The sequence below is a fragment of the Schistocerca piceifrons genome, chromosome 1, assembly GCF_021461385.2.
Source record: "Schistocerca piceifrons isolate TAMUIC-IGC-003096 chromosome 1, iqSchPice1.1, whole genome shotgun sequence".
In the NCBI taxonomy this organism is placed as follows: Eukaryota; Metazoa; Arthropoda; class Insecta; order Orthoptera; family Acrididae; genus Schistocerca; species Schistocerca piceifrons.
Window position 1 is genome coordinate 1,123,824,995 of NC_060138.1, and position 25,886 is coordinate 1,123,850,880.

General features: G+C 43.7%; 1 protein-coding gene across 1 annotated transcript in view; it reads left to right on the top strand.

Annotated features, from left to right (window-relative positions):
* The first annotated feature begins 895 nt into the window (after positions 1 to 895).
* Positions 896 to 25,886, top strand: part of LOC124778201 (opsin, ultraviolet-sensitive-like) — a 169,774-nt gene continuing 144,783 nt past the window's right edge. The window contains exon 1 of the mRNA XM_047253628.1: positions 896 to 1,052. Coding sequence (XP_047109584.1) covers positions 896 to 1,052 — 157 coding nt within the window. The remainder of the gene's footprint in view (positions 1,053 to 25,886) is intronic.

Consider the following 25,886-nt stretch of genomic DNA (forward strand, 5'->3'; position numbering starts at 1 on the left):
ACCATGGCTGCGGATACCCTTGACGCTGCATCACAGACAGGAGCGCCTGTGGTGGTGTACTCAACGACGAACCTGGGTGCACCAATGGCAAAACGTCATTTTCTCGGATGAATCCAGGTTCTGTTTACAGCACCATGACGGTCGCATCTGTGTTTGGCGGCATCGCGGTGAACGCACATTGGAAGTGTGTATTCGTCATCGCCATACTGGCGTATCACCCGGAGTGATGGTATGGGGTGCCATTGGTTACACGTCTCTGTCACCTCTTGTTCGCATTTGTTACATTTCAGATGTGTTACGACCCGTGGCTCTACCCATCATTCGATCCCTGTGAAACCCTACATTTCAGCAGGATAATGTACGACCGCATGTTGCAGGTCCTGTACGGGCCTTTCCGGATACAGAAAATGTTCGACTGCTGCCCTGGCCAACACAGTCTCCAGATCTCTCACCAACTGAAAACGTCTGGTCAGTGGTGTCCGAGCAACTGCCTCGTCACAATAGGCCAGTCACTACTCCTGATGAACTGTGGTATCGTGTTGAAGCAGCATGGACAGCTGTGCCTGTACGCGCCATCCAAGCTCTGTTTGACTCAATGCTCAGGCGTATCAAGGCCGTTATTACGGCCAGAGGTGGTTGTTCTGGGTACTGATTTCTCAGGATCTATGTACCCAAATTGCGTGAAAATGTAATCACACGTCAGTTCTAGTATATTTGTCCAATGAATACCCGTTTATTATCGGCATTTCTTCTTGGTGTAGCAATTTTAATAGCCAGTAGTGTATTTTTTCTTACCTCTTATACTTTAAGGTTTACCCTTTTATTCCAAGTACCACGCAATCTCGTATCAGCTCCCTGAGTGAAGCTGTGTACACTAGCAGTACTTTTACAAAGCATGACCTGTTGCCCCGCTGTTTCCAGGTGCCGCTCCCTGAGGACTCCGGCCAACGTACTGGTGACCAACCTGGCCGTCAGCGACCTGCTGCTGCTGCTCAACCTGGTCGTCTTCATCTACAACAGCGTCCACCGCGGACCCGCTCTGGGCGTTCCAGGTAAGCCGACGCGCCATCGCCGCCTGCTCCAGCCCGGGGTGCAAACTGCGAGATCAGTCACCCGGCTGCCCTTCTACATCGGACCTCAACGGCCCCTCTGGTCAGATTTCCTCTTCTCTTTCCTTTACTCTGGCAGATCTGTCTCACGACATCAACTGGACAGCTCTGTCCACTGTCAGTCCCGCTGATCTCGGAAAGAAGCAAGTGTTTTCGTCTGGTTTGGGTTTTCAAACTACTTGTAATGCAAAATGTAAAAATTCAGGACATTCACAGCATGTGGCAACAAGATTATATATATAATTTTATTACATAATTTGGCCAATTATAGACCGGTTAAAACCTAAGACGAAGGTACAATCTTCTTTTTATCTTGCCACAACGTCTTCATGCGTTGGCTGACGGCCTGCCTCTTTTGATTTGGCATTACCCTCATAGGTTGTGAATTTCGTTTTTGGGCAAGGAAATTTGCAGTAGTGATGAGTGGCCCGAAACTTTCCCTGTTCTGTATGATCTTTTCTGCGACGTGAAGTGTTCTCAAGCCCTTCCTTGTCTTTTCCAGCCATCCAGCCATCCAGTGGAAATGAAGTTAAAAATTCTCTTCGTTAGCCTATTGTCATTCATTCTGTACATATGACAGTAAAATTTTAATCTCGTTTTTCTTATTGGTTTTGTATGTCCATCCTTTTAGCAGGAGGTCTCTGGGACGACGGCCGTTTACTATCGTGACAAATAAATAAAACCACCTACAGCCATCCTTATGATTTGATTTTATTTTGTAGCCACCAGTTTTAACGTTTCAGTGCGTCATCTTCAGGCTGTTTTTGATGTCTGCGATTGATCTATGTTTCTATACAGATCTTCATTTATCTTCTTCTTTGTTGGTTTTTTATATGTATTTCGTCCAGCAGTTGTGTTTGTTCTTTATATATATATATATATATACTTCGTCTGTTATGCAAATTTGTAAATACATCCCTAGAAACTCTGGTGATGAAACTTCAGCAAAACACGTGTGGTTAGTATAAGAAATAATTCCGTTTTGCCCTAGCGCACGCTCTCCAAAAACAAATTTATTTTTACGCAAACACGGACAGAAGAGCTTCAGCCTAAAGATGATTACTTGTAGTTTGCTTGACAACACGATTAATCTAGTTCTTATTTTAGCGTATGGCATCCAAGTTCATTTGAATATTGAATTACGTTACCTTCTTTCAAATAGATAACACTTACAAACAAACATCTAGTGATTGCAGACCCTGTACAGGACGACTCAAAAGTCCTGTCCCATAGACCAAAGTCTAAACTTCAATAGTCTTGGCCTATGGGGCAAAGTCTTAATTAGTGGAGATAGAGAAATTACAAACGGACGAAAGCATGCTGCGGATGTGCTTTAATCGTACAAACAAAATGTTACATCATCCGACATTGCAGTGAATGCGTTATTCCAAACTATGACGCAACATTTTTCGGACATGCGTCCATGTCCGAAGGAACAGGCGCTGGGGCGACTACAGCCACTATTAAAGACGTGAAATGTATTCACAGTTGCGAATATGGACTACCGTCAGCTGTGTAATGGAATTACAATGAAAATTTGTGGCAGGCATTGCAACATAGTATTTATCCGCCGATACCAGGCAAGCAACTTCCAATTAAAATGTCTCCCAAGTATAGGAATATACACAATGGATGTATGAGTGCATGTTACGGACACATGGCTGACGACATAAGGAAGTTTGGGTGCAGGCATGAGTCGTTGTAGGATAGCCGAATGGTAAGGCGACCGCTCGAGATTATCCGGAAATTTGGGTTCGAGTCGCGGTCCAGCATAAATTTTTATTGTTGTCATTACATTATACAGCTGATGGTTACTGCCGTCTGGTTTCTGTTCACGCTGCAAATAATATTTCATTCGCATTATTTTTCTCTTTTTTCACATTGAACTGATCTATACCAGTCTCTCCATTTACAATTCGTCTGGTACCACTTTTGGGCGTTTTTGCGTGATTTGAAATTTTCACAAGGAAATTGGTTTATCTTTGTATTTATCCGTTATTAATACTAATTTAACCTTTTTGATAATTATGAGAACATTCGGTGGGATTGCTATACAACAGTTTGTGGACTTCAGAAAGCTAGTTGTCTAGACACCGTTTACGTTGAGTTTAATTAAAAATAAATAAATTTATACATTTCGTACAGTAAAAATAATTGAATGAAACTATTTATTCAATAAATCTGCGAGTACATTTACGTGTTACATCATTGGTCAATGCGACTTGAAACTTAACAGCACAGTGCAACCGCCAACCCTAGTCAGTTGTTCACACTTACGCCTAATTCAAAAGGTGTTCCAACTCAGCAAGTGACACATTTGAACACGACCGAACATTGTCGTTATTGATATTTCTGTATAGGTCCTGGCGATATTCTCGTGCAGGTCAGATAGCGTTATCGGTTTGTTTGTGTACACCATAGACTTGAGGTGCTCCCAAAGGAAAAAGTCCAGTGGCATCAGATCTTGGGAGCTAGGGGGGAGCGAGGTGACCATTCCATCGAACCCCATCTACCAATCCAACGCCGAGGTAGAACCTCATCCAGGAGTCGGCGGAAGTTTGATCCAAAGTGTAGGGGTGCGCCACCTTTCTGGAAGAAAGCACCACATCTCCGTTCGAGAGGCAGAATGTCCAAATAGGGTAGTACTATTTCATCAAGATGAGGTCTGTAACATGCAGCAGCGTGCCATTATAAAATGTGGGAGCAATGAGAACGTCCCCATGTACGCCACATCACACATTTAACCTAGGGTTAGTCCAAGTGCAGACATCGACAGCGAGATGGGGATTATCGTTTGCCCTGCAGATTGCATTAAGTCTATTTACTCTGCTGTTCAAATGGAAATTATCGTCCCCACTGAAGGTAGTATCAGCTTCAAAGTTCCACTGATGTGTGCTTCTTCAAATAACTCACAGAACTATACCCAGCTGTCTGTACTATCACCGTTGAGTTATTGCACAATGTAGATCAGACAGACATGGAAGTGATCAGAGGCCAGTATCCTGGACAGAGAGCGATGGCTAATGCTGCATCCCTGTGGTACCCTCCTCGTAGACTGAATTGGGCTCACTATCGCCTGTCACAGTTGCTGACTGTGTATCCACTGCTGCTGTGCGTGGTTGTCCAGAGCGAAGAGTCTATTACAGCAGAACTTTTGAAATGTGTCTGACAAAAATAAAAAATGAGCTAAAATTAATCGTTGTAAAAAACCTTGAAAACAGAAAACTTCCGCAAGAGTGGAAGTTGGCTTTGATACACTCACTGCATAAGAAAGGCAATAAACAATACGTTAACAACTAGAGTGGGATTTCTTTGCAACCAGTTTCATACAACATATTCTCGAAGATTATACTAAACAGTAGAAATAACACTGGAGAGTAACTTAGGTGGTTTTACGAAGCGCAAATGATGCTCTAAACAAATATTTAATCTGAAGTCAATCATGTGCCACAAATTACTGAATTCAAAAAATGTTTGTTGATTTGCAAAAGGCCACTGATTCCGTTGACAGAGACTGTAGATAAAATAAAACTGTGAGTAGAAACAAGTTGATGCCCCTTTCAAGTTCCTAGAATATTTCACCTGAGCGAGCGGTGGCAAAAGGTTGAACACTCTCTAAACATTTGCAAGTAGAGTACAAAGAATTTATGAGCAGCAGCTCACATATCAGCTTTGTAGCCCAGTGATTAAGAGTACTGAATTTCAATTTGTCAGTTACAAATTGAGTCCCGCTGCTCCCATATTTTCTTTGATTTTATTTTATTTCTCACAATGTTAAACAATTAATTACAACATTTAAAGATATTCGGACAGTTCAGTTTATATACATAATTTTATATATTAAATCTAGTTACGGTTGCTATCCTGTAAGTCTAAAGGCTGCAAGTCACCACATTATAGAACATTGGTAAAATTTTGCATCAGCTGCCACTGACTAACTTTCAAAAGGAATACGACACGCTTGTTTAGTAGTTTCCTTGTTCGCAGTACACATCACAATTAAAACGCGTATCACCGATAAATCAGTTTTTTAACATCAGCCAAAGACACGCAACTGCCATAATAACTTGACACGACAGTCACCTCCAATCTCGCTCAACGAATTCCTTTGTAAGGTCTCCTCTATCAAAAAATGGCTCTGAGCACTATGGGACTTAACTTCTAAGGTCATCAGTCCCCTAGAACTTAGAACTACTTAAACCTAACTAACCTAAGAACATCACACACATCCATGCCCGAGGCAGGATTCGATCCTGCGACCGTAGCGGTGGCGCGGTTCCAGACTGCAGCGCCTAGAACCGCTCGGCTACTCCGGCCCGCGGTTCCTCTATCGTCGTCTCGATAGATTCCTACAGCCCATCATATCTCACTTAGCATTACACCGAGTACAATGACTTACACTTTCAGTGAAACCACAATTTCATATTACCATGTTCAAGGAAAATAATTTAAATGATATGAGGTTCACCCAGAAAGTAATGCATCGCATTTTTTTAATCAACAATTCTTTATTGAACATAATGAGAAATACACACACGAAAGAATGGTGTTTTAGCCACGCACCCCATTTTTTCATGTAATCTCCATCCCGTTCTATGGCCTTCCTCAAGCGCGAAATAGGGGCGTGTATGCCCTGTCGGTACCAATCCATGTCCTGGTGGCGGAGCCAGTGCTTCACTGTGTGAATCACCTCATCGTCCTCAAAATTACTTCCGCGTACGGCATTCTTTAATGACCCAAACAACATTAACTCGGTGCAGCAAGTCAGGTGTGACAGCCGTGGATGGTCTCGCCGACCGCTGCGAATCGTGGAGCTCCGTCGAACCGCCTGATGATCTCACTCTCCGTGCCCAGCGACTAACTGTGCTTCTCTCGACACCAGATGCCCCATAGACTTTGCGCAAGCGTTCGTGAATATTCCCCACAATTTTTTTTCTCTGTAATGAGAAATTCAATGGCCGCAAGTTGCTTGTAACGTACATCACCTATCGACGCTATTTTGAAACAGTCCTGCAACTACGCTATCTGTTGGAAGTGACAGGAACTTGGCGCGCTCACTCAGGAGACTTCAAATAATACATAGACAACGTTTCGCATTCGTATCATTGTTTTCGGCTGAGAAAAAAAATGAGGTGCATTACTTTTTGGGTAACCATCGTATGTTCATAAATGTGCAAGCACGCAACATCAGACAGAATAAAAGTAGTAATTCCATAAGGTATACAGAATCATCATCATCATCATCATCATCATCATCATCATCATCATTTAAGACTGATTATGCCTTTCAGCGTTCAGTCTGGAGCATAGCCCCCTTATAAAATTCCTCCATGATCCCCTGTTCAGTGCTAACATTGGTGCCTCTTCTGATGTTAAACCTATTACTTCAAAATCATTCTTAACCGAATCCAGGTACCTTCTCCTTGGTCTGCCCCGAGTCCAAGGACCCTCTACTGCTGAACCCATGAGTCTCTTGGGTAACCTTGCTTCTCCCAAGCGTGTAACATGACCCCACCATCTAAGCCTGTTCGCCCTGACTGCTGCATCTATAGAGTTCATTCCCAGTTTTTCTTAGATTTCCTTATTGTGGACACCCTCCTGCCATTGTTCCCATCTACTAGTACCTGCAATCTTCCTAGCTACTTTTATATCCGTAACCTCTACCTTTTTGATAAGATAACCTGAATCCACCCAGCTTTCGCTCCCATACAACAAAGTTGGTTGAAAGATTGAACGATGCACAGATAACTTAGTCTTGGTACTGACTTCCTTCTTGCAGAAGAGAGTAGATCGTAGCTGAGCGCTCACTGCATTAGCGTTGCTACACCTCGCTTCCAGTTCTTTCACTATGTTGCCATCCTGTGAGAACATGCATCCGAGGTACTTGAAACCGTCCACCTGTTCTAACTTGGTTCCTCCTATTTGGCACTCAATCCGTTTATATTTCTTTCCCACTGACATTACTTTCGTTTTGGAGATGCTAATCTTCATACCATAATCCTTACATTTCTGATCTAGCTTTGAAATATTACTTTGCAAACTTTCAACCGAATCTGCCATCACAACTAAGTCATCCGCATATGCAAGACTGCTTATTCTGTGTTCACATATCTTGATCTCACCCAGCCAGTCTATTGTTTTCAACATATGATCCATAAATACTATGAACAACAGTGGAGACAGGTTGCAGCCTTGTCTTACCCCTGAAACTACTCTGAACCATGAACTCAATTTACCGTCAACTCTAACTGCTGCCTGACTATCCATGTAAAGACCTTTAATTGCTTGCAAAAGTTTGCCTCCTATTCCATAATCTCGTAGAACAGACAATAACTTCCTCCTAGGAACCCGGTCATATGCCTTTCCTAGATCTATAAAGCATAGATACCATTCCCTGTTCCACTCATAACACTTCTCCATTATTTGCCGTAAGCTAAAGATCTAGTCCTGACAACCTCTAAGAGGCCTAAACCCACACTGATTTTCATCCAATTGGTCCTCAACTAATACTCGCACTTTCCTTTCAACAATACCTGAGAAGATTTTACCCACAACGCTGATTAAAGAGATACCTCTGTAGTTGTTACAATCTTTTCTGTTTCCATGTTTAAAGATTGGTGTGATTACTGCTTTTGCCCAGTCTGATGGGACCTGTCCCGACTCCCAGGCCATTTCAATTATCCTGTGTAGCCATTTAAGACCTGTCATTCCACTGTATTTCATGAGTTCCGACTTAATTTCATCCACCCCAGCTGCTTTATTGCACTGCAATCTATTGACCATTTTCTCCACTTGCTCAAATGTGATCCTATTTCCATCATTATTCCTATCCCATTGTACCTCGAAATCTGAAACATTGCTGATCCTATATTCACCTACATTGAGCAACTCTTCAAAATATTCCCTCCATCTGCCCAAGGCATCCACAGGATTCACCAGCAGTTTTCCTGACCTGTCCAAAATACTTGTCATTTCCTTCTTACCTCCCTTTCGAAGACTGCTAATTACACTCCAGAATGGTTTTCCAGCAGCTTGACCCATAGTCTCCAACCTGTTTCCAAAGTCTTCCCAAGATTTTTTCTTGGATGCTGCAATTATCTATTTGGATTTGTTTCTTTCTTCAACATAACTTTCTCTGTCTACATGAGTTCTAGTATGTAGCCATGATACGCCTTCTTTTTCCTTTTACAGGCTGCCTTGACTTTGTATACAGAAACGAAGTCCAAAATGAAACAAAGTTACAAAATCCATACTATATTAAATATTCCAGATTACTAATAAGAGAAAGCAGAAAAGGAGAAAGCATAGGTAAATGAGAAAAAAAATCGTATCGGAGTGTTATTTTTGCAGGTGCAATTGGAAAACATAACACCTGAATACAAAATGGCTCTACAAACGGTCGCCTTGGGGAAAATTGCTTACTTTCACTTCTAGATTCTACACTGCTTCGTTAGTGCCAATGAATATGCATGGATGTGGTAACCTTATGTAACTACGTTGTATCTGTGAAGTACTACCAATATGATCACATATTTCTTGCGACCGTAATGGTACTCAAAGTAATTGTACAAGTTTTTTTTTCGCCCAAGTCGGTGTGTCTGTCTGTGTGTCTGTGTGTCTGTGTGTGTGTGTGTGTGTGTGTGTGTGTGTGTGTGTGTGGTGTGAAAAAGAGAGAGAGAAGGGGGAAGAGTGAGGGGAAGAGACAAACGAGGTGAGCTCCTGACAAATAGCTGTTTGTGACTTCGGTTTTGCAGGTTGGCAACTGGCGGTAAATTTGCTTCGGATATACGTCCAGCTCATAACTAAAAGTCTCGAAGGTCGAGAAACTTCTCCTTACCGAGAGATAAAGAGCTGAAGTTCAGAAGAGGGAAGCTACTGTAGCTGGACTGTCTGCATGCTTTGAGGTCCCGCATCCAGCAAACGAGGTCTCGACCGCCGTAAGGTCACGTCTTCCCCTGAGTAGGGAGATTTGATGAACGCCTTAGTTCTGTACTGCCATAAAGAACAAAAAAAGCGTTTCATCAGTGAAAAGCAAGTCTGTCTGGCAGCTTCTGTCAGGCGGCAAGAAGGTGGATAGAGCCACAGAGTAACACCGCAAAGGGCGGAAAGATGACAGGTAGTCACGTGAGTAAGCGATGCGCTAGTTTTTTGTAGCTACGGCAACGAAACCGAACAAAACCGAAGACGAAGACTTCTCGAGGATATAAAACTTCCTTCCAAAACTGCGTCGTAACAGTTTTACGTGCTTCTAAAGCAGTTCTCAAGAACATGCCTCGTAAAATGTTATCGATGGTAGTCAATATCTCCATTTTATGCGTCACATTAGCGGAGCATTAGTTCCTTCTTCGGCTTTTACTAGTGGTCATCAACAATTTACTGTTTAATTCATTATGTAGTGTATCTGAAACGTTACCGTCAAAATTGTGCAGATACCACAAGATTCTCTACATTGAGCACTTTCAGACACGTCACTTATAATAGATTTTTCAGTTACAATAAACAACTCAACTTACACTTTGTAGGAACACTGAAGCTTATAGCAACTGTGCGAACTACCTACCGTCGGTCCAATGCGACATAACCCAGTGACGAATCGCGGAATCGACACACAGCAGCAGACGAGGTCAACAGTGAACTGAAAACTGAGCTCTTTTCATCATCATATACGGGACCGGCAAAAGAAACTTTCTTGACGGCCGCTTATATACCCATACGGTAAACGCCGTGTAACGAAAACGCAGCGACCACGGCATTTTGTTCGGGGGCAGAGAACCTGTGTTCAACTGCCAAGTACATTAATTTTTTTCATTTGCATATTTTTCGTTTCGAAATTGATAGCAATAGGAAGGTTAATAAGAAAAATAAATGTAAATATCGTGTGACTAGGGCCTCTTGTCAGGTAGACCGTTCGCCGGGTGCAACTCTCGATTTGACGCCACCTCGGCGACTTGCGCGCCAATGGGGATTAAATGATGATGATTAGGACAACAGCCAGTCGCTGAGCGGAGAAATAATAATAAGGTAGGCAAACAAATCTCTCGGACAACAGACGTCGTTCACATTTTAAAATATTTATTTCTCGGGAGTTAATTTTGATGCATATCACGCGTACAGTCACATTTCCTGAAGAAATTGTGCTAAAAGCTGATCGTAATTTGTGCTGTGAATCGTTGTTACATCCACATGGTTCTGCAGCTCCCGATGGCTTTCTAGAAGCACACTGCTAATATGAAGCCTCGAAATTAAAACTTTAAGTTGGCGATAAAAATAAACATTACGTGGCTGGCACACAGGACTGCAGTTTGGCGCTAATAATTCTAACTTACAAGTCCGCTGACTCGTATTGTCCTGTTGCAATTCCCCAAGTCTGTCGGAATGCACAATCGACTTGAATGGATGCAGGTGATCAGACAGGATGCTTACGTACGTGTCACCTGGTAGAGTCGTATCTAGACGTTTCAAGGGTCCCTTATCACTCCAGCTACACACGTCCCACACAATTAAAGAGCCTCCACCAGCTTGAACAGTCCCCTGATGACATGCAGGGTCCATGGATTCATGAGGCTGTCTCCAAACCCGTACACGTCCATCCTCTCGATACAATTTGAAACGAGGTTCGTCCTACCAGGCGACATGCTTCCATTTATCAGCAGTCCAATGTTGGTGTTCACGGGCCCATGCGAGGCGTAAAGCTTTGTGTCGTGCTGTCATCAAGGGTACACGAGTGGGCCTTCGGCTCCGAAAGCCCATATCGATGATGTTTCGTTGAATGGTTCTCACGCTAACAGTTTTTGATGCCCCAGCACTGAAATATGCAGCAAGGTCCGGAACGGGTGCACTTCTGTCAAGTTGAACGATTCTCTTTAGTCGTCATTGGTTCCGTTCTTGCAGGAACTTTTTCGGCCGCAGCGATGTCGAAATTTGATGTTTTACTGGATTCCTGGTATTCACGGTACGCTCGTGAAATGGTCTTACGGGAAAATTCCCACTTCATCGCTACTTCGGAGATGCTGTGTCCCATCGCTCTTGCGCCAACTATAACACCACGTTCAAACTCACTTAAATTTTGATAACCTGCCATTCAAGCAGCAGTAACCAATGTAACAACTGTGCCTGACTCTTGTTGTCTTATATAGGCGTTGGCGACGGCAGGGCCGTATTCTACCTGTTTACATATCTCTGTATTTGAATAGACATGTCTATGCCAGTTTCCTTGGCGCTTCCGTGTATAAACATGCTATCATACATGACGGAATTATTTTGTCCATGCAAGGAATCAACACTTGTTATCAGCAACATATGGCTTTAAAATGTTATCACAATTTATAACTTCCTGGTAGATTAAAACTCTGTGCTGGGCCAAGATTCGAAATCACGACATTTGTCTTTCAGAAATAAGTGCTCTAGCAGGTGAGCTATCCAAGCACGACTCATAACACCTCCTCACAAGTTTACTTCCGCCAGTACCTCGTCCCCTACCTTCCAAAATTTGTTTTGTAAATTTATTTTTTTATTTTACCATATTTTAAGGCAGTCTCATAAACACTTTTTAACAAGTAGTTCAAACGATGGACCTCTCCTATCCCCTTAGAACCAAATTAATCATTTGTTCCTTATAAGCACAGGAGAACTTGAGACAACATTTTTCCAGATACAGTGATGGAACATTGGGCAGTGTACAAATGTATCATTTAATTACAGTAATGATGGAAGCTGAAGAAAAATGAATTAAAGTTAGTGCCACAGCACACAGCTTGAACCTGTGTCTCCTAGCTTACTAGGCTGGTGTGTTACCCATTACACCACCTTAGAAGTGTAGGTACTGCCCTAGTCCAGTGCCCTCCTCAACACAAACTTCATTTCACATCTTGAGCTTATTTTCCCTTCTTAAATCGTCACTGATGCTGATGCTCTCCGATACTGGAATAGCACCCAAGCTTTCAGCACAATTGGGTAGTTTGCACAGCTGTTCTATTTATACTGCTCTGGTGGTACAATGCCTAGCATACCTGCCTAGTAAGCAAGAAGACCCATATTCAAGTCCCAGCCACATCACTAATTTTAATTCATTTCTTCAGATTCCGTCATTATTGTAGATAAAGTTGAGACTCATACGTCTCAATGAAAATTTAATTATGTCAGCATTATTTCATGTACACTATGAACTGTGACGAGGGTATGTTTTTCTGCCTTATGTGATAAAATGCTTCGACTGCTTGTCTTCACAGCACCCTTACTCTGAATTGTTTTCGTGTTACAAGGCTTAAAATTTTAATTCTTTACTAACCCAGATCAATTGAGAAATTTATTTATCTACCTTGTTATTGACTGTAATTGAATTACTTACTGTATTAACCGCCTATTACTACTGCTTTCATTGCACAGCAGTGACCTTATCGGTACATAAACAGTAGTCAACAAATTTTCTTTCCTGGATTTCTAGGAAAACGTGTTGCAGATGCATGTTGAAGACTGTACCCAAGTCATCTGCCAAATATGAGCCAAACTGATTGTCAGTTCCTGAGACCTTCCCCTTGTGCATGTTTTTACCGTGTGGCTGGTTGCTGCTCGCCAGTCAGCAATGGTGGTAAGGAAAGACCCTGAGTGTAAGTGACTGGGTGTGGAGCAGAGATCAGAGACGGAACGAATACGAGGGTAATGTTGCGGGTTGCATACATTAGAAATCAAGGCGCTGCCGTCACGCCGGTGCCACACCGCCTTCCTTCCTACCTTTCTTTCTTCCCACTGTAGTCTGAGAAGTGTGACGCTGCAGATATTTCATCCTCCGACTAGTCTCTCTCTTACTGAAGCTTGCAGGGCTTGAAGGGCTACTGTTGACTTACAAGGGCTCCGTGCCTGCCTGTCATCACCTTTTTCATTCACACACTCCTGGAAATGGAAAAAAGAACACATTGACACCGGAGTGTCAGACCCACCATACTTGCTCCGGACACTGCGGGAGGGCTGTACAAGCAATGATCACACGCACGGCACAGCGGACACACCAGGAACCGCGGTGTTGGCCGTCGAATGGCGCTAGCTGCACAGCATTTGTGCACCGCCGCCGTCAGTGTCAGCCAGTTTGCCGTGGCATACGGAGCTCCATCGCAGTCTTTAACACTGGTAGCATGCCGCGACAGCGTGGACGTGAACCGTATGTGCAGTTGACGGACTTTGAGCGAGGGCGTATAGTGGGCATGCGGGAGGCCGGGTGGACGTACCGCCGAATTGCTCAACACGTGGGGCGTGAGGTCTCCACAGTACATCGATGTTGTCGCCAGTGGTCGGCGGAAGGTGCACGTGCCCGTCGACCTGAGACCGGACCGCAGCGACGCACGGATGCACGCCAAGACCGTAGGATCCTATGCAGTGCCGTAGGGGACCGCACCGCCACTTCCCAGCAAATTAGGGACACTGTTGCTCCTGGGGTATCGGCGAGGACCATTCGCAACCGTCTCCATGAAGCTGGGCTACGGTCCCGCACACCGTTAGGCCGTCTTCCGCTCACGCCCCAACATCGTGCAGCCCGCCTCCAGTGGTGTCGCGACAGGCGTGAATGGAGGGACGAATGGAGACGTGTCGTCTTCAGCGATGAGAGTCGCTTCTGCCTTGGTGCCAATGATGGTCGTATGCGTGTTTGGCGCCGTGCAGGTGAGCGTCACAATCAGGACTGCATACGACCGAGGCACACAGGGCCAACACCCGGCATCATGGTGTGGGGAGCGATCTCCTACACTGGCCGTACACCACTGGTGATCGTCGAGGGGACACTGAATAGTGCACGGTACATCCAAACCGTCATCGAACCCATCGTTCTACCATTTCTAGACCGGCAAGGGAACTTGCTGTTCCAACAGGACAATGCACGTCCGCATGTATCCCGTGCCACCCAACGTGCTCTAGAAGGTGTAAGTCAACTACCCTGGCCAGCAAGATCTCCGGATCTGTCCCCCATTGAGCATGTTTGGGACTGGATGAAGCGTCGTCTCACGCGGTCTGCACGTCCAGCACGAACGCTGGTCCAACTGAGGCGCCAGGTGGAAATGGCATGGCAAGCCGTTCCACAGGACTACATCCAGCATCTCTACGATCGTCTCCATGGGAGAATAGCAGCCTGCATTGCTGCGAAAGGTGGATATACACTGTACTAGTGCCGACATTGTGCATGCTCTGTTGCCTGTGTCTATGTGCCTGTGGTTCTGTCAGTGTGATCATGTGATGTATCTGACCGCAGGAATGTGTCAATAAAGTTTCCCCTTCCTGGGACAATGAATTCACGGTGTTCTTATTTCAATTTCCAGGAGTGTATTTATGGAATAGGCAGGGCTCGGTCAGAAATGAAAGTGACAGGGTGGGAGCTTCAGGTGGACCAACGTTTAGAGAAAAAATAGCATATTTGGTGCAGTTAGGGGAGGCATGAGCTATTTGAGCTTTCATAGTTTCCAGGCAGGGGCTATTGCACCGGAAGAAGTACAGAACGGTAATCCGACGGTTTGCCTACTGTCATGTGTCAGTGTTTTCCAGAACTGACCGGTAACCTGGGAAGTAAACCAATATGCACATCCGAGTAGGAAAGAGGTGGATATTGTTTTCTTATCTGTTTGTTTGTTCAGTACAAATTTTGCACTTCATTTTACACTAACTTCCTGATGGGCTAGAGATCTGAAACTTTAAATACAGCTCATAACTTGATGACAGTTTCGTAATGCTTTCTTTTCTGGTATGTGGCGGAGGGTACTTTGTTTCCATTGTCATTTCCTGGTGAGCTATAAACTTGAGACTTTCGACATAACTCAGAACTGGATAATAACACATTATCAACTCGTTTTCTTGTCTGGTGTGTTGTGAAGGGGACTTTGTATACAGCTGTTATTCGCCCTTTTGCATTTCAGTCCCGAATGGGTTTTGGGAAGAACAGCTGCTAGTGAGCCACTGTGTGAGCTCGAATCTTTCTAAGTTTTACCTTCGCGGTCTTATCGCGACGTATATGTAGGAGGAAGCAATATCTCGGTTGAGTCAGGTGAAGGGAAACTGAAAGAAACCTGAAGTTTAAATCTGTCCGTTGTAATCTCATCAAAAACCTTGTGATTTATTTCATACACATACAAGATTGAAAAATAAGAATAAGTTTACAGTACTACTTATTTAAATCTGACTAGAAAGCATAAAAAATTTTCCCCTGGCTCCACAGATTTCTAACCCCATACAGATTGTCCTCAGAATTTGTACTGTATATTTTAAATAGTTATGAAAATACTTCCAAGACTTACAACGAAAAACGTTGGGAGCAGGCAATACATAATTGATGCATGAATAGTCCTCATTTCGGGAATCGCATTCGGAGGGATGACGTTTCAAACCCGCGTCTGACCCCTCTGATTTAAGTTTTCCGTGATTTCCCTAAATCGCTTCAGGCAAATACTGGTATGGTTCCTTCCCTAATCCGATTGGACTGATGACCTCACTGTTTCGTCCCCCTCCCCCAGGTCAACCAATCAACCAATCTTCTTACCTTTACACTGCTTACTAACATGAATAGTTCACTTCCTTATTATTGTCTATTGTATGCGACCTACTTCTTCGTTTTAGATCTTACAACTATTTTCATAGCTACAAAAAATCATAATCACAAATTATCTGGGCTATCTGTGTTGGGTTAGGAATCTGTGTATGAGGCTTGAAGAAATTATTTTACAGTTTTTAGTTTGATTTAAAAATGGTTCATTTTAAAAATTCGTTTTTATTTAAATAACTATTTTATTTATTTACGGGACGAAATGTCCCTGAAAATAATTTGAAGGTCATTTTCATGCTCGAGTAACAGTTCATGTACATAAAAGTTGATGTACGTAAAGTTAATGACTTGTTCGACATGTCCAAATTACCCGCTCGTCGCGTTGACGCTGCTGAAATATTTGAGTAACGCAATTAATTATCATTTAAGGACCACAGTTACGATAGTTTTTTTTATGTGACCGATTTAAGAATTTTGAACTGACACTCAAATGTTTGGAACATCATTTTGTTACCCCATCAAAAATTAGATTTTACTGTGATTTAAGGATGCGCCAGTGAATTGCCTAATTTTTGACTCCATGACATTTAGATCTATGAAACCTTCGAGAGAGTTTGAAATTTCTAAAAAAAAATGGTTCAAATGGCTCTGAGCACTATTGGACTTAACATCTGTGGTCATCAGTCCCCTAGAACTTAGAACTACTTAAACCTAACTAACCTAAGGACATCACACACATCCATGCCCGAGGCAGGATTCGAACCTGCGACCGTAGCGGTCACGCGGTTCCAGACTGAAGCGCCTAGAACCGCACGGCCACACCAGCCGGCAAATTTCTAAAGTGGTCACATTTACTGAAGTATTCTAACAGTGACCCTGGAAAGATCATTGACTTCCTGAAATATTTCAACAGCAGCCTTTCATAAATTTCCTTATTACAAAATTACATATTGTTATTTACTTCACACCCGTAAAAATGTCCCCAGTGCTTCTTGACACAATGGCCTTTCTGCAAACATCGGGTTTCGCAATCTCCTTCCTTTTTATTCCGTACGTACTGACAGCGACGCAGATACACTACACTGCACAGCACAACAAACATCAAAAGACCCAAGCAGAGAATTATGCTTCTGATATGCCAAATAATCACCCGCCACCGACTCTTCAAGGATTCTAATTCCCTCTTGTAAAACAGCTTCTGGGTCTGATTACTTCACAAATGAGGTAATGCGTTAAATATTTGACGTAAGGAATGCAACACTTTTATTGCTGAAGATGCAAAACCGTAATTATTTTGGTATTGTCAGTATCGGATTAATGATCCATAAACTAATGAAAAAGGTGAAACCAAGGGAAGCTAGTTTCTAACGCATCTCGATGTTTATGATGTCATGTGTCTTGAACTTATGTGTCGTTCGGTGATATTATTTTTCTCATACATTCGGCGCTATACGTGGATACCGTCTGAAAAACGTGTTGTGAACAGAGTCCGCAGTATGTAAGTAATAAATTAAAACATCAGCGCTGATGCTGAATTTTTAATGCAGTCAGCTCAACCGTGGTACTACTCAATTTTTAGAAAATCAAAATTACAATCTCACCACAGTTATTTCAAGGAGATAGGAAGCCCGGAATCACTGTTGATGGCCAAACTTGTGACTATTGTAGAATTTTAATTTGACTCAAAACAAATTTTATTACAAATTTCAATTCGCACATTTGCCCTCTTACTGATGCAATATACAAATCTTCACTTTAATTTAATTACATAAACACGAGTAAGAATCATTATTTTGCGTCCGCAGCCAAAATCATTGATAGTAGATACAGTGAATAATCAATCACAAACAATAGTTTGTGTTTAACCATATCTCAACAGACTAATAACAGTACACACTTCCAACCAAAGTTACACAGCCAGACAATACCACAACTTCATAAACAACAAGAGATCTTAAAGTTTAATAAAATTGAACTGCACACATAGAGGTCCACAGTGAAACATGCTTGTACTAAAAATACAAGGTGGGCCAACCACGGTTGCAAAACTTGAACACAGAAATAATAACAAGTTGCATGTTCATTAAAAATAGACAAATGATTAAAACAGGTGTTAAATAAGAATGGCTACTAATGACTCAACCAATAAAATTACTTACGGAAGCGCCAAAATTAACAAGGTGGCCTCACTTAATTAATGGACATAATGACTCAGAATGACTCCCAAACTGCACCTAACTTCAGGCCCATAGCAGTGTTTGGAAGCAATAACGCTACGGCCGGCAGACAATACAAGCGTTCACTGCCCACGGCTTGTACACAGGATCACATAGCAGGCGGCATATATTTACATATAATCCGACCGGCACCACAATGAGCGGTCCTGACAATCCATAACCGCACCGACGCCAGGAAACAAGCAGTCTTAACAAATGGCCTGCAGCACAAATAGATTGCAATGAAACCAATGTCAAATCACAGCCACACTGGAATAAATAACATGCACACCCCCAAATTCTTGCGGAGCAATACTCTAACATTACCCGTCTCCCAGTAAACGAGCGGGAAACTTTAGAACTCGCTTCCAGTTACCTTAAGGCACTTTCAACATCAAATGAACGTACCAAATTCTGCCGTGACAAATGATTAAACCATAACTCTACGGCTGCCGGGCACGTACGCAACCACAGCCAGTCCCAAAGCTGGCAATATGAGCTACAACAAGTTAAAATTTGCATCAAAACCACTTAAAACACACGCTCCGCGGATAAACAGAAACGGAATGAGGAACATCAGCCTCCTTAAAATAGCCACTGCGGAACCAAGTTCAGAAACATCTCCGACAGCAACCCATGCCACCATAAGTTTCAACAATCTTGTTAATTGAACGCAGAATAAAACTCCTACGTAACTTGGAGTTTGCAAATTATGAGCTGAGAAGCTGTTTAGCGTGAGACAACGAATCCACCGCAATTTTGCACGTCAAGGCGCCCAGTGATCGGCACCGCACATCCGGCACGCGCCGAAAGACAAGGGTGGCGAGCACGGCGAGGCCCGTGCACCACTGTTAGGGACGCAGGCTTGTTTTCAACACAAGTTGGCTCGTTGAGCGCCGACCGGAGATTCACCCGTCACACGTTCACCCGGAAAACCGCCGGGGGAGCAGTCAGAGATAGCAGGACAGCCGAATATCGATATCAGCGATGCAAGTGAAGCACCCTAGCGCCAGCCACCACGGCACATCAGCAATCTACTTTCTTCCTTTTATCATTTAGTGGAGGGCGTCAGGAAAAGTTTTGGAAAGGTTTGAATTTGCGTCTAAACATTGTTGTAAGTCACTAGGTGCTCTCATCCTCAAATACTGGATGAATGTAGTGTAGATGATTTTTACTCCGAGCGTTATATCGCCTCGAGAGATACACGCAGTTTCTTACTTCGATGCTTATTGTGTCAGAAACCGCCCGGATAGCCGTGCGTGTTAAAACGCCCCTTCCAGGATTGGGAGGTGCGACGGCCCCGAATCGAATCCGATTCGTTTATGAGGGTCGGTGTGCAGGACAGCCTGAATATGGTTTTTAGGTGGCTTCCCGCATCCCATTAGTTGAATATCGGACTCATACCAAAGTCCTGTACAAGTGACACGACCCGAAAACATATAAAAACTTTACACGTCTACGTCTATATACATACTCCTTAACCCACTTTGTCTTGCGCGGCGGAGGGTACTTTTGCCACTACTAGTCATTTCCTTTGCTGTACCACTCGCAAACAGAGCGAGGAAAAACGACTATCTACATACCTCCGTATGACCCCTAATTTCTCGTATATTTGTGGTCACTGCGCGCAACGTACGTTGGCGGCGGTAGAATCGTTCTGCAGTCAGCTTCAAATGCCGGTTCTCTGATTTTTTTCAGTAGTGTTCCCCGAAGAGAACATCTCCTTTCCGCCAGGAGTTCCTATTTGAGTTCTCGAAGAATCACCGTAACACCTGCGTGTGTTTCGCACCTGCCGGTTCAAACCTAGCAGCCCGCCTCTGAAATGCTTCCTAGTCTTTCTTTAATCCGACCTGGTGGGGATACCAAACACATGAATATTGCTCAAGATCGAATCGCAGTAGTGTTCTATAGGTGTTCTCCTTTAAAAATCGACTACACTTTCCGAAAACCCTCTCAATAAACCGAAGTCAGCCATTCGTCTTACCTACTGCAGTTCTGAAATACTCGTTACATTTCGCATCGCCTTGCAACGTTGCGGCTACATACTTAATTAACGCGATTGTGTCAAGCAGCACACTACTAATGCTTTATTCGAATATTACGGGATTGTTTTTCCTATTCATCTGCATTAACCTACATTTTGCTCCATTTGGAGCTAGCTGCCATTCATCAAAACAAATAGAATTTTCGTCTTAGTCATCTTGTATCCGCCGGCCGGTGTGGCCGAGAGGTTGTAGACGCTACAGTCTGGAACCGCGGGACCACTACCGTCGCAGGTTCAAATCCTATCTCGGGCATGGATGTGTGTGATGTCCTTAGGTTAGTTAGGTTTAAGTAGTTCTAAGTTCTAGGGGACTGATGACCTCAGAAGTTAAGTCCCATAGTGCTCAGAGTCATTTTGAACCATCTTGTATCCGCCTGCAGTCACTCAACAACGACACCTTCCCGTACATCGCAAAATTATCAGCAAACAGCCGCATATTGCTGCCTACCCTGTCCGTCTGATCATTTATGTATATAGGGTCCTATCACACTTCGCTGAGCGGCTGGGTGTTTGTGTTGTCCTCATTATTTCATCAACATTCATGTAAGTGGCGAGACTGGACTGAGCAAAGGTTGGGAATTTGTACGGGCGCTGATGGTTCAAACCAGGTCAAATGGTTCTGAGCACTATGAGACTTAACATCTTGTAAGGTGTCAGGCAAATCCAACACCTTCCATGAAAACCCTGACATGATAAGCAAATCCAGCAATATGTCACATAGCTCCGAATAAATCGTGACATTAAATTAACCAAAGAAATACGAGTAACGAGTGAGCAAATGGAATACCACAGACTAACACAAGAATGCCTAAATGCATGTCGTACCTTCCCACCGTGAGACAGACGCAGTTCCGAGGGGAGAAACGAGAACAGAAGCCGAGAGCAGAACCGTGTTAAGCTAGAAGGCCCTACGATAAGGGACGGACACCCACGTAGCCAGCCAACCGCCAGGACCACCCCCCCCCCAGCCCATGTTAAAAGATAGAGCCCTCCAGAAGAACAGTATAGATCTTACAATAACACTAAAAGGGCCACACCAGCTGCAAGTTTTAGCGTGAGACTTTTTCGCGTCTCTGTTACGTTGCAAACGTTAAAAACATTGCTCCACCACGAAAAGTAACCGCCAGGACCACCCCCAGCCCATGTTAAAAGATAGAGCCCTCCAGAAGAACAGTATAGATCTTATGATAACACTAAAAGGGCCACACCAGCTGCAAGTTTTAGCGTGAGACTTTTTCGCGTCTCTGTTACGTTGTAAACGTTAAAAACATTGCCCCACCACGAAAAGTATAACGTTTCTCATTCGATAGACAGAATTTTTGTAGGTGGAGCTTAAGGTTAACATTGAGACCCTGATTGGTCAGATGAAAACGCAGCCAGTTTTTTTTAAGCCAACTTCGGTAAATTGTAGTAAGGAGAAGTTAGGGGAGAGTTGCTTCCGAGACGGCGAGCTGTATGGAGCTGCGCCGCCCGCCGCCCCCTGACACTGACTAACCAACGACAAGGTAATGAACGCACGCGATGCCGCATAACAGCGCATAAAGCTTCACTCAGAACTGCAGGAGTCTCATCTGTTACACCCTCTTTTTACGTAATACTAGTGTCGATCGTCAACTAAAGCTCCTGGTATTCACATCTGCTACGTAAGTTAAAATCCGAAACGCGATGATTTTTCTGTTATATAATTATTGAGAAGCCACATCAGCCACTGTAATTTACGACAAGTTAGATAAATAATTAAAGATAATTGAGGGTCACTGTAGACCATTTTGATAGTTTTCTCTTTTGTGAAACTTAATTTAAACCTTGATTATAGATGTGATATGGCATAGGTCATCCTTCCATCCATTGTAGAACTTGGAAACCCACTCAGGGAATATTCGTTCACATTTTTGTTGAACGCAGTTGGTTTTTATCATCCTGTATTAAAATATTTCCTTTTATCAATAGTGCAATTTATAAACAATGTTTTGTGAGTAGAATAAAATTTCCAGTGGTAAACTTAACTGCTTTTTCGACGTTATTTTACCAGCTAACTAAAAATAGGAAAGCCTTGAACCCCTTCCACTAAATTTAGTTAGTATTAAGATTCTTTTACAGGGAGTGCAGTGGAGCTGACGCTGAAATCTTCTGAACTCTACATGTCATGTGTGGTCTGGCGTCTCCTTACCAGCAACAGGTCCCAGGTTCAAACTAGTCAATTCCCTAAAAAAACACGCTCAGAGCGTCGTTGCGCGAAAGTGGTAGGGAGACACGATATAGAACAAACAGACACCACGCAGAATGTTAGAATCTGAGGTCATCAGTCCCCTAGAACGTATAACTACTTAAAACTAACTAACCTAAGGACATCGCACACATCCATACCAGAGGCAGAATTCGAACCTGCGACCGTAGCTACAGCGCGGTTCCTGACGGAACCGCCTAGAACAGCTCGGCCACGAAAGCCGGTACGGGCACCGATAACCGTGCAGTTGAGCCCCACATAAACCAAACATCATCATCATTATCATCGCTAAGGCGAAGACAAAAAAATGGTTCAAATGGCTCTGAGCACTATGCGATTTAACTTCTGAGGTCATCAGTCGCCTAGAACTTAGAACTAATTAAACTAACTAACCTAAGGACATCACACACATCCATGCCCGAGGCAGGATTCGAACCTGCGACCGTAGCGGTCGCTCGGCTCCAGACTGTAGCGCCTAGAACCGCACGGCCACTCCGCCCGGCAAGGCGAAGACACACTTGTCTCTGAATTCTCGTCAGCGAGGACAACGTACTGGGTTCTATTTTTTAGGATGTCTTCGAGCCAAACACCTTTCTGGGAACCTATTCCTCGTTCCTTCTTTAACAGTCTGCAGTTGGGCACAGTGTCAAACGCTTTTCGTAAATTCTCCATGCTGCCCTTGTCGCAGGGTGTCATGTGAAAAAAGGGCAAGCTGAGTTTTGGACGAGTGATGCTTTTCAAGACCGTTCTGAGTTTTGGAGATAAGCTTTTCCTCCTTTTATTTTATTCTTTAGTTCGGCCATTGTCACGTGCATAGACGGAGATACGGAGTCAGTTGGGATACACATCTTCTGTTCCGGAATTGGGTGGGGGGGGGGGGGGGCGGGAGGCCGGCCTAGGGGGAGCAAGCGGGGTGCCATTAGGAAACCTAAATAAACCATGGCAAATCCGTTAATAACCCTACTGACCGTGCGCCGATGTGGGAAAAAACACAAGAAAAGGAAAAATATTTAGTGTGTTAAACTTTTAACGTAATATTATAGTTCTTAATGAGTAAGTTGACAGCAATTTCAATTTTTAAACTGATCAATAACTATATGAAATACTGAAAATCAAATTTAGGCCATCAGCACATGGTTCCAGGTGCCCAAGTGACTGTTTTTGCGCTTTTAGGAATATAGGTCACTCATCGTAAATGCCATGTTCAGTAGTATTCAGTCTCTTATGACATAGATCTGCAAAAATAATTTTTGTCAGCTGCATGAGATATTTTTACTGAATTATGTGTTTTAGAATGCGCTGATTTCTGAAGTGATGTCCACTTTTTTCTATCACTTTTTTTTGCAATTTCAGACAAATAAATTGGTAAATTCACAGGTTTATTCAGAATTATCAAATGTAATATTTTTCTTACAACCAATGAAACATTATTTTGAGACATATAGTAACAATATTATACTTATTCGTGTTATTTATGAAAATTTTTCTTATTTTCCTTGATACTTCGTCGGCTCTTTTCCGATTTCTATCTTTAGTTTCCCGCTTAACCGTCTAATAGTAATCAGCCAGCGTAGTGACATCCCATCTTCCTTGTTACCGTTTCTAGATATCACGGACATCCTGATGAAACCGCTCCCCCTGTTCTTCACTGTAAGCTCCCAGGTTTTCAGGAAAACTGTCTATGTGGGAGTGTAAAAAATGGACCTTCAAGCTCATCTTGCAGCCTTGAGCTTCGTATGCTGCTAGAATCCGTTGAACAATGGTTTTTTAGTCAGGATCCTTTGTATTTCCCAAAAACTTTCGCGCTACATCCTTGAACGATACCCAAGCTTCTTTTTCCTTCTCATTCATATTTTCCACAAAGAGGGTGTCGGTTGAAAGTTTTCTTATGTCGGGGCCAGTGAAAACTTGCTCTTTCAACTTTCCTTCTGACAGCTTCGAGAATTTTGTACATAGATATTTAAAGCAGTCCCCATCCTTTTGCAACGATTTTACAAATTGTTTCATCAACCACAATTTGATATGGAGATGGGGCAACAAAACCTTTTCTTGCGGCACCAAAGTAGTACTGATAACATTTTTCTCTCCAGGTTTTAAAGTTTCTTGGGGTGGCCAATCACTTTTAGTCCAGTGCTGTTCTGTGGCTCTACTATGCCACAAGTATAAGAAGCATGGGTATTTAGTATAGCTCGCCTGCTGACCCAAAAGCATCGTGAATATTTTGAAGTCCCCACATACCGTCCACTGATGGACCTGATATTAGATTTTTTCCAGGATAATGGCCAAATCGTTATCGTTTTCGTCCATATGCACAGAATGTCCCATTGGAAACGATGCAAATTTATTTCCATTGTGCAATAAAACTACTTTAAGACTAGTTTTGGATTTTCTTCTGGCGCCCAGGAGTTCACGGTAAAACCTGCAAGTGGTAACAAAGAATAGTTAACATTGTAATTTTTTTTAAATCTAAGTTTACTTTATCAATTATAATTGATATAATTTTTAATAATTATTAAATTTAAAAAAACGCATACGTTTATTACTGATGAACATAAATACTGCAAAATACACTCCTGGAAATTGAAATAAGAACACCGTGAATTCATTGTCCCAGGAAGGGGAAACTTTATTGACACATTCCTGGGGTCAGATACATCACATGATCACACTGACAGAACCACAGGCACATAGACACAGGCAACAGAGCATGCACAATGTCGGCACTAGTACAGTGTATATCCACCTTTCGCAGCAATGCAGGCTGCTATTCTCCCATGGAGACGATCGTAGAGATGCTGGATGTAGTCCTGTGGAACGGCTTGCCATGCCATTTCCACCTGGCGCCTCAGTTGGACCAGCGTTCGTGCTGGACGTGCAGACCGCGTGAGACGACGCTTCATCCAGTCCCAAACATGCTCAATGGGGGACAGATCCGGAGATCTTGCTGGCCAGGGTAGTTGACTTACACCTTCTAGAGCACGTTGGGTGGCACGGGATACATGCGGACGTGCATTGTCCTGTTGGAACAGCAAGTTCCCTTGCCGGTCTAGGAATGGTAGAACGATGGGTTCGATGACGGTTTGGATGTACCATGCACTATTCAGTGTCCCCTCGACGATCACCAGTGGTGTACTGCCAGTGTAGGAGATCGCTCCCCACACCATGATGCCGGGTGTTGGCCCTGTGTGCCTCGGTCGTATGCAGTCCTGATTGTGGCGCTCACCCGTACGGCGCCAAACACGCATACGACCATCATTGGCACCAAGGCAGAAGCGACTCTCATCGCTGAAGACGACACGTCTCCATTCGTCCCTCCATTCACGCCTGTCGCGACACCACTGGAGGCGGGCTGCACGATGTTGGGGCGTGAGCGGAAGACGGCCTAACGGTGTGCGGGACCGTAGCCCAGCTTCATGGAGACGGTTGCGAATGGTCCTCGCCGATACCCCAGGAGCAACAGTGTCCCTAATTTGCTGGGAAGTGGCGGTGCGGTCCCCTACGGCGCTGCGTAGGATCCTACGGTCTTGGCGTGCATCCGTGCGTCGCTGCGGTCCGGTCCCAGGTCGACAGGCACGTGCACCTTCCGCCGACCACTGGCGACAACATCGATGTACAGTGGAGACCTCACGCCCCACGTGTTGAGCAATTCGGCGGTACGTCCACCCGGCCTCCCGCATGCCCACTATACGCCCTCGCTCAAAGTCCGTCAACTGCACATACGGTTCACGTCCACGCTGTCGTGGCATGCTACTAGTGTTAAAGACTGCGATGGAGC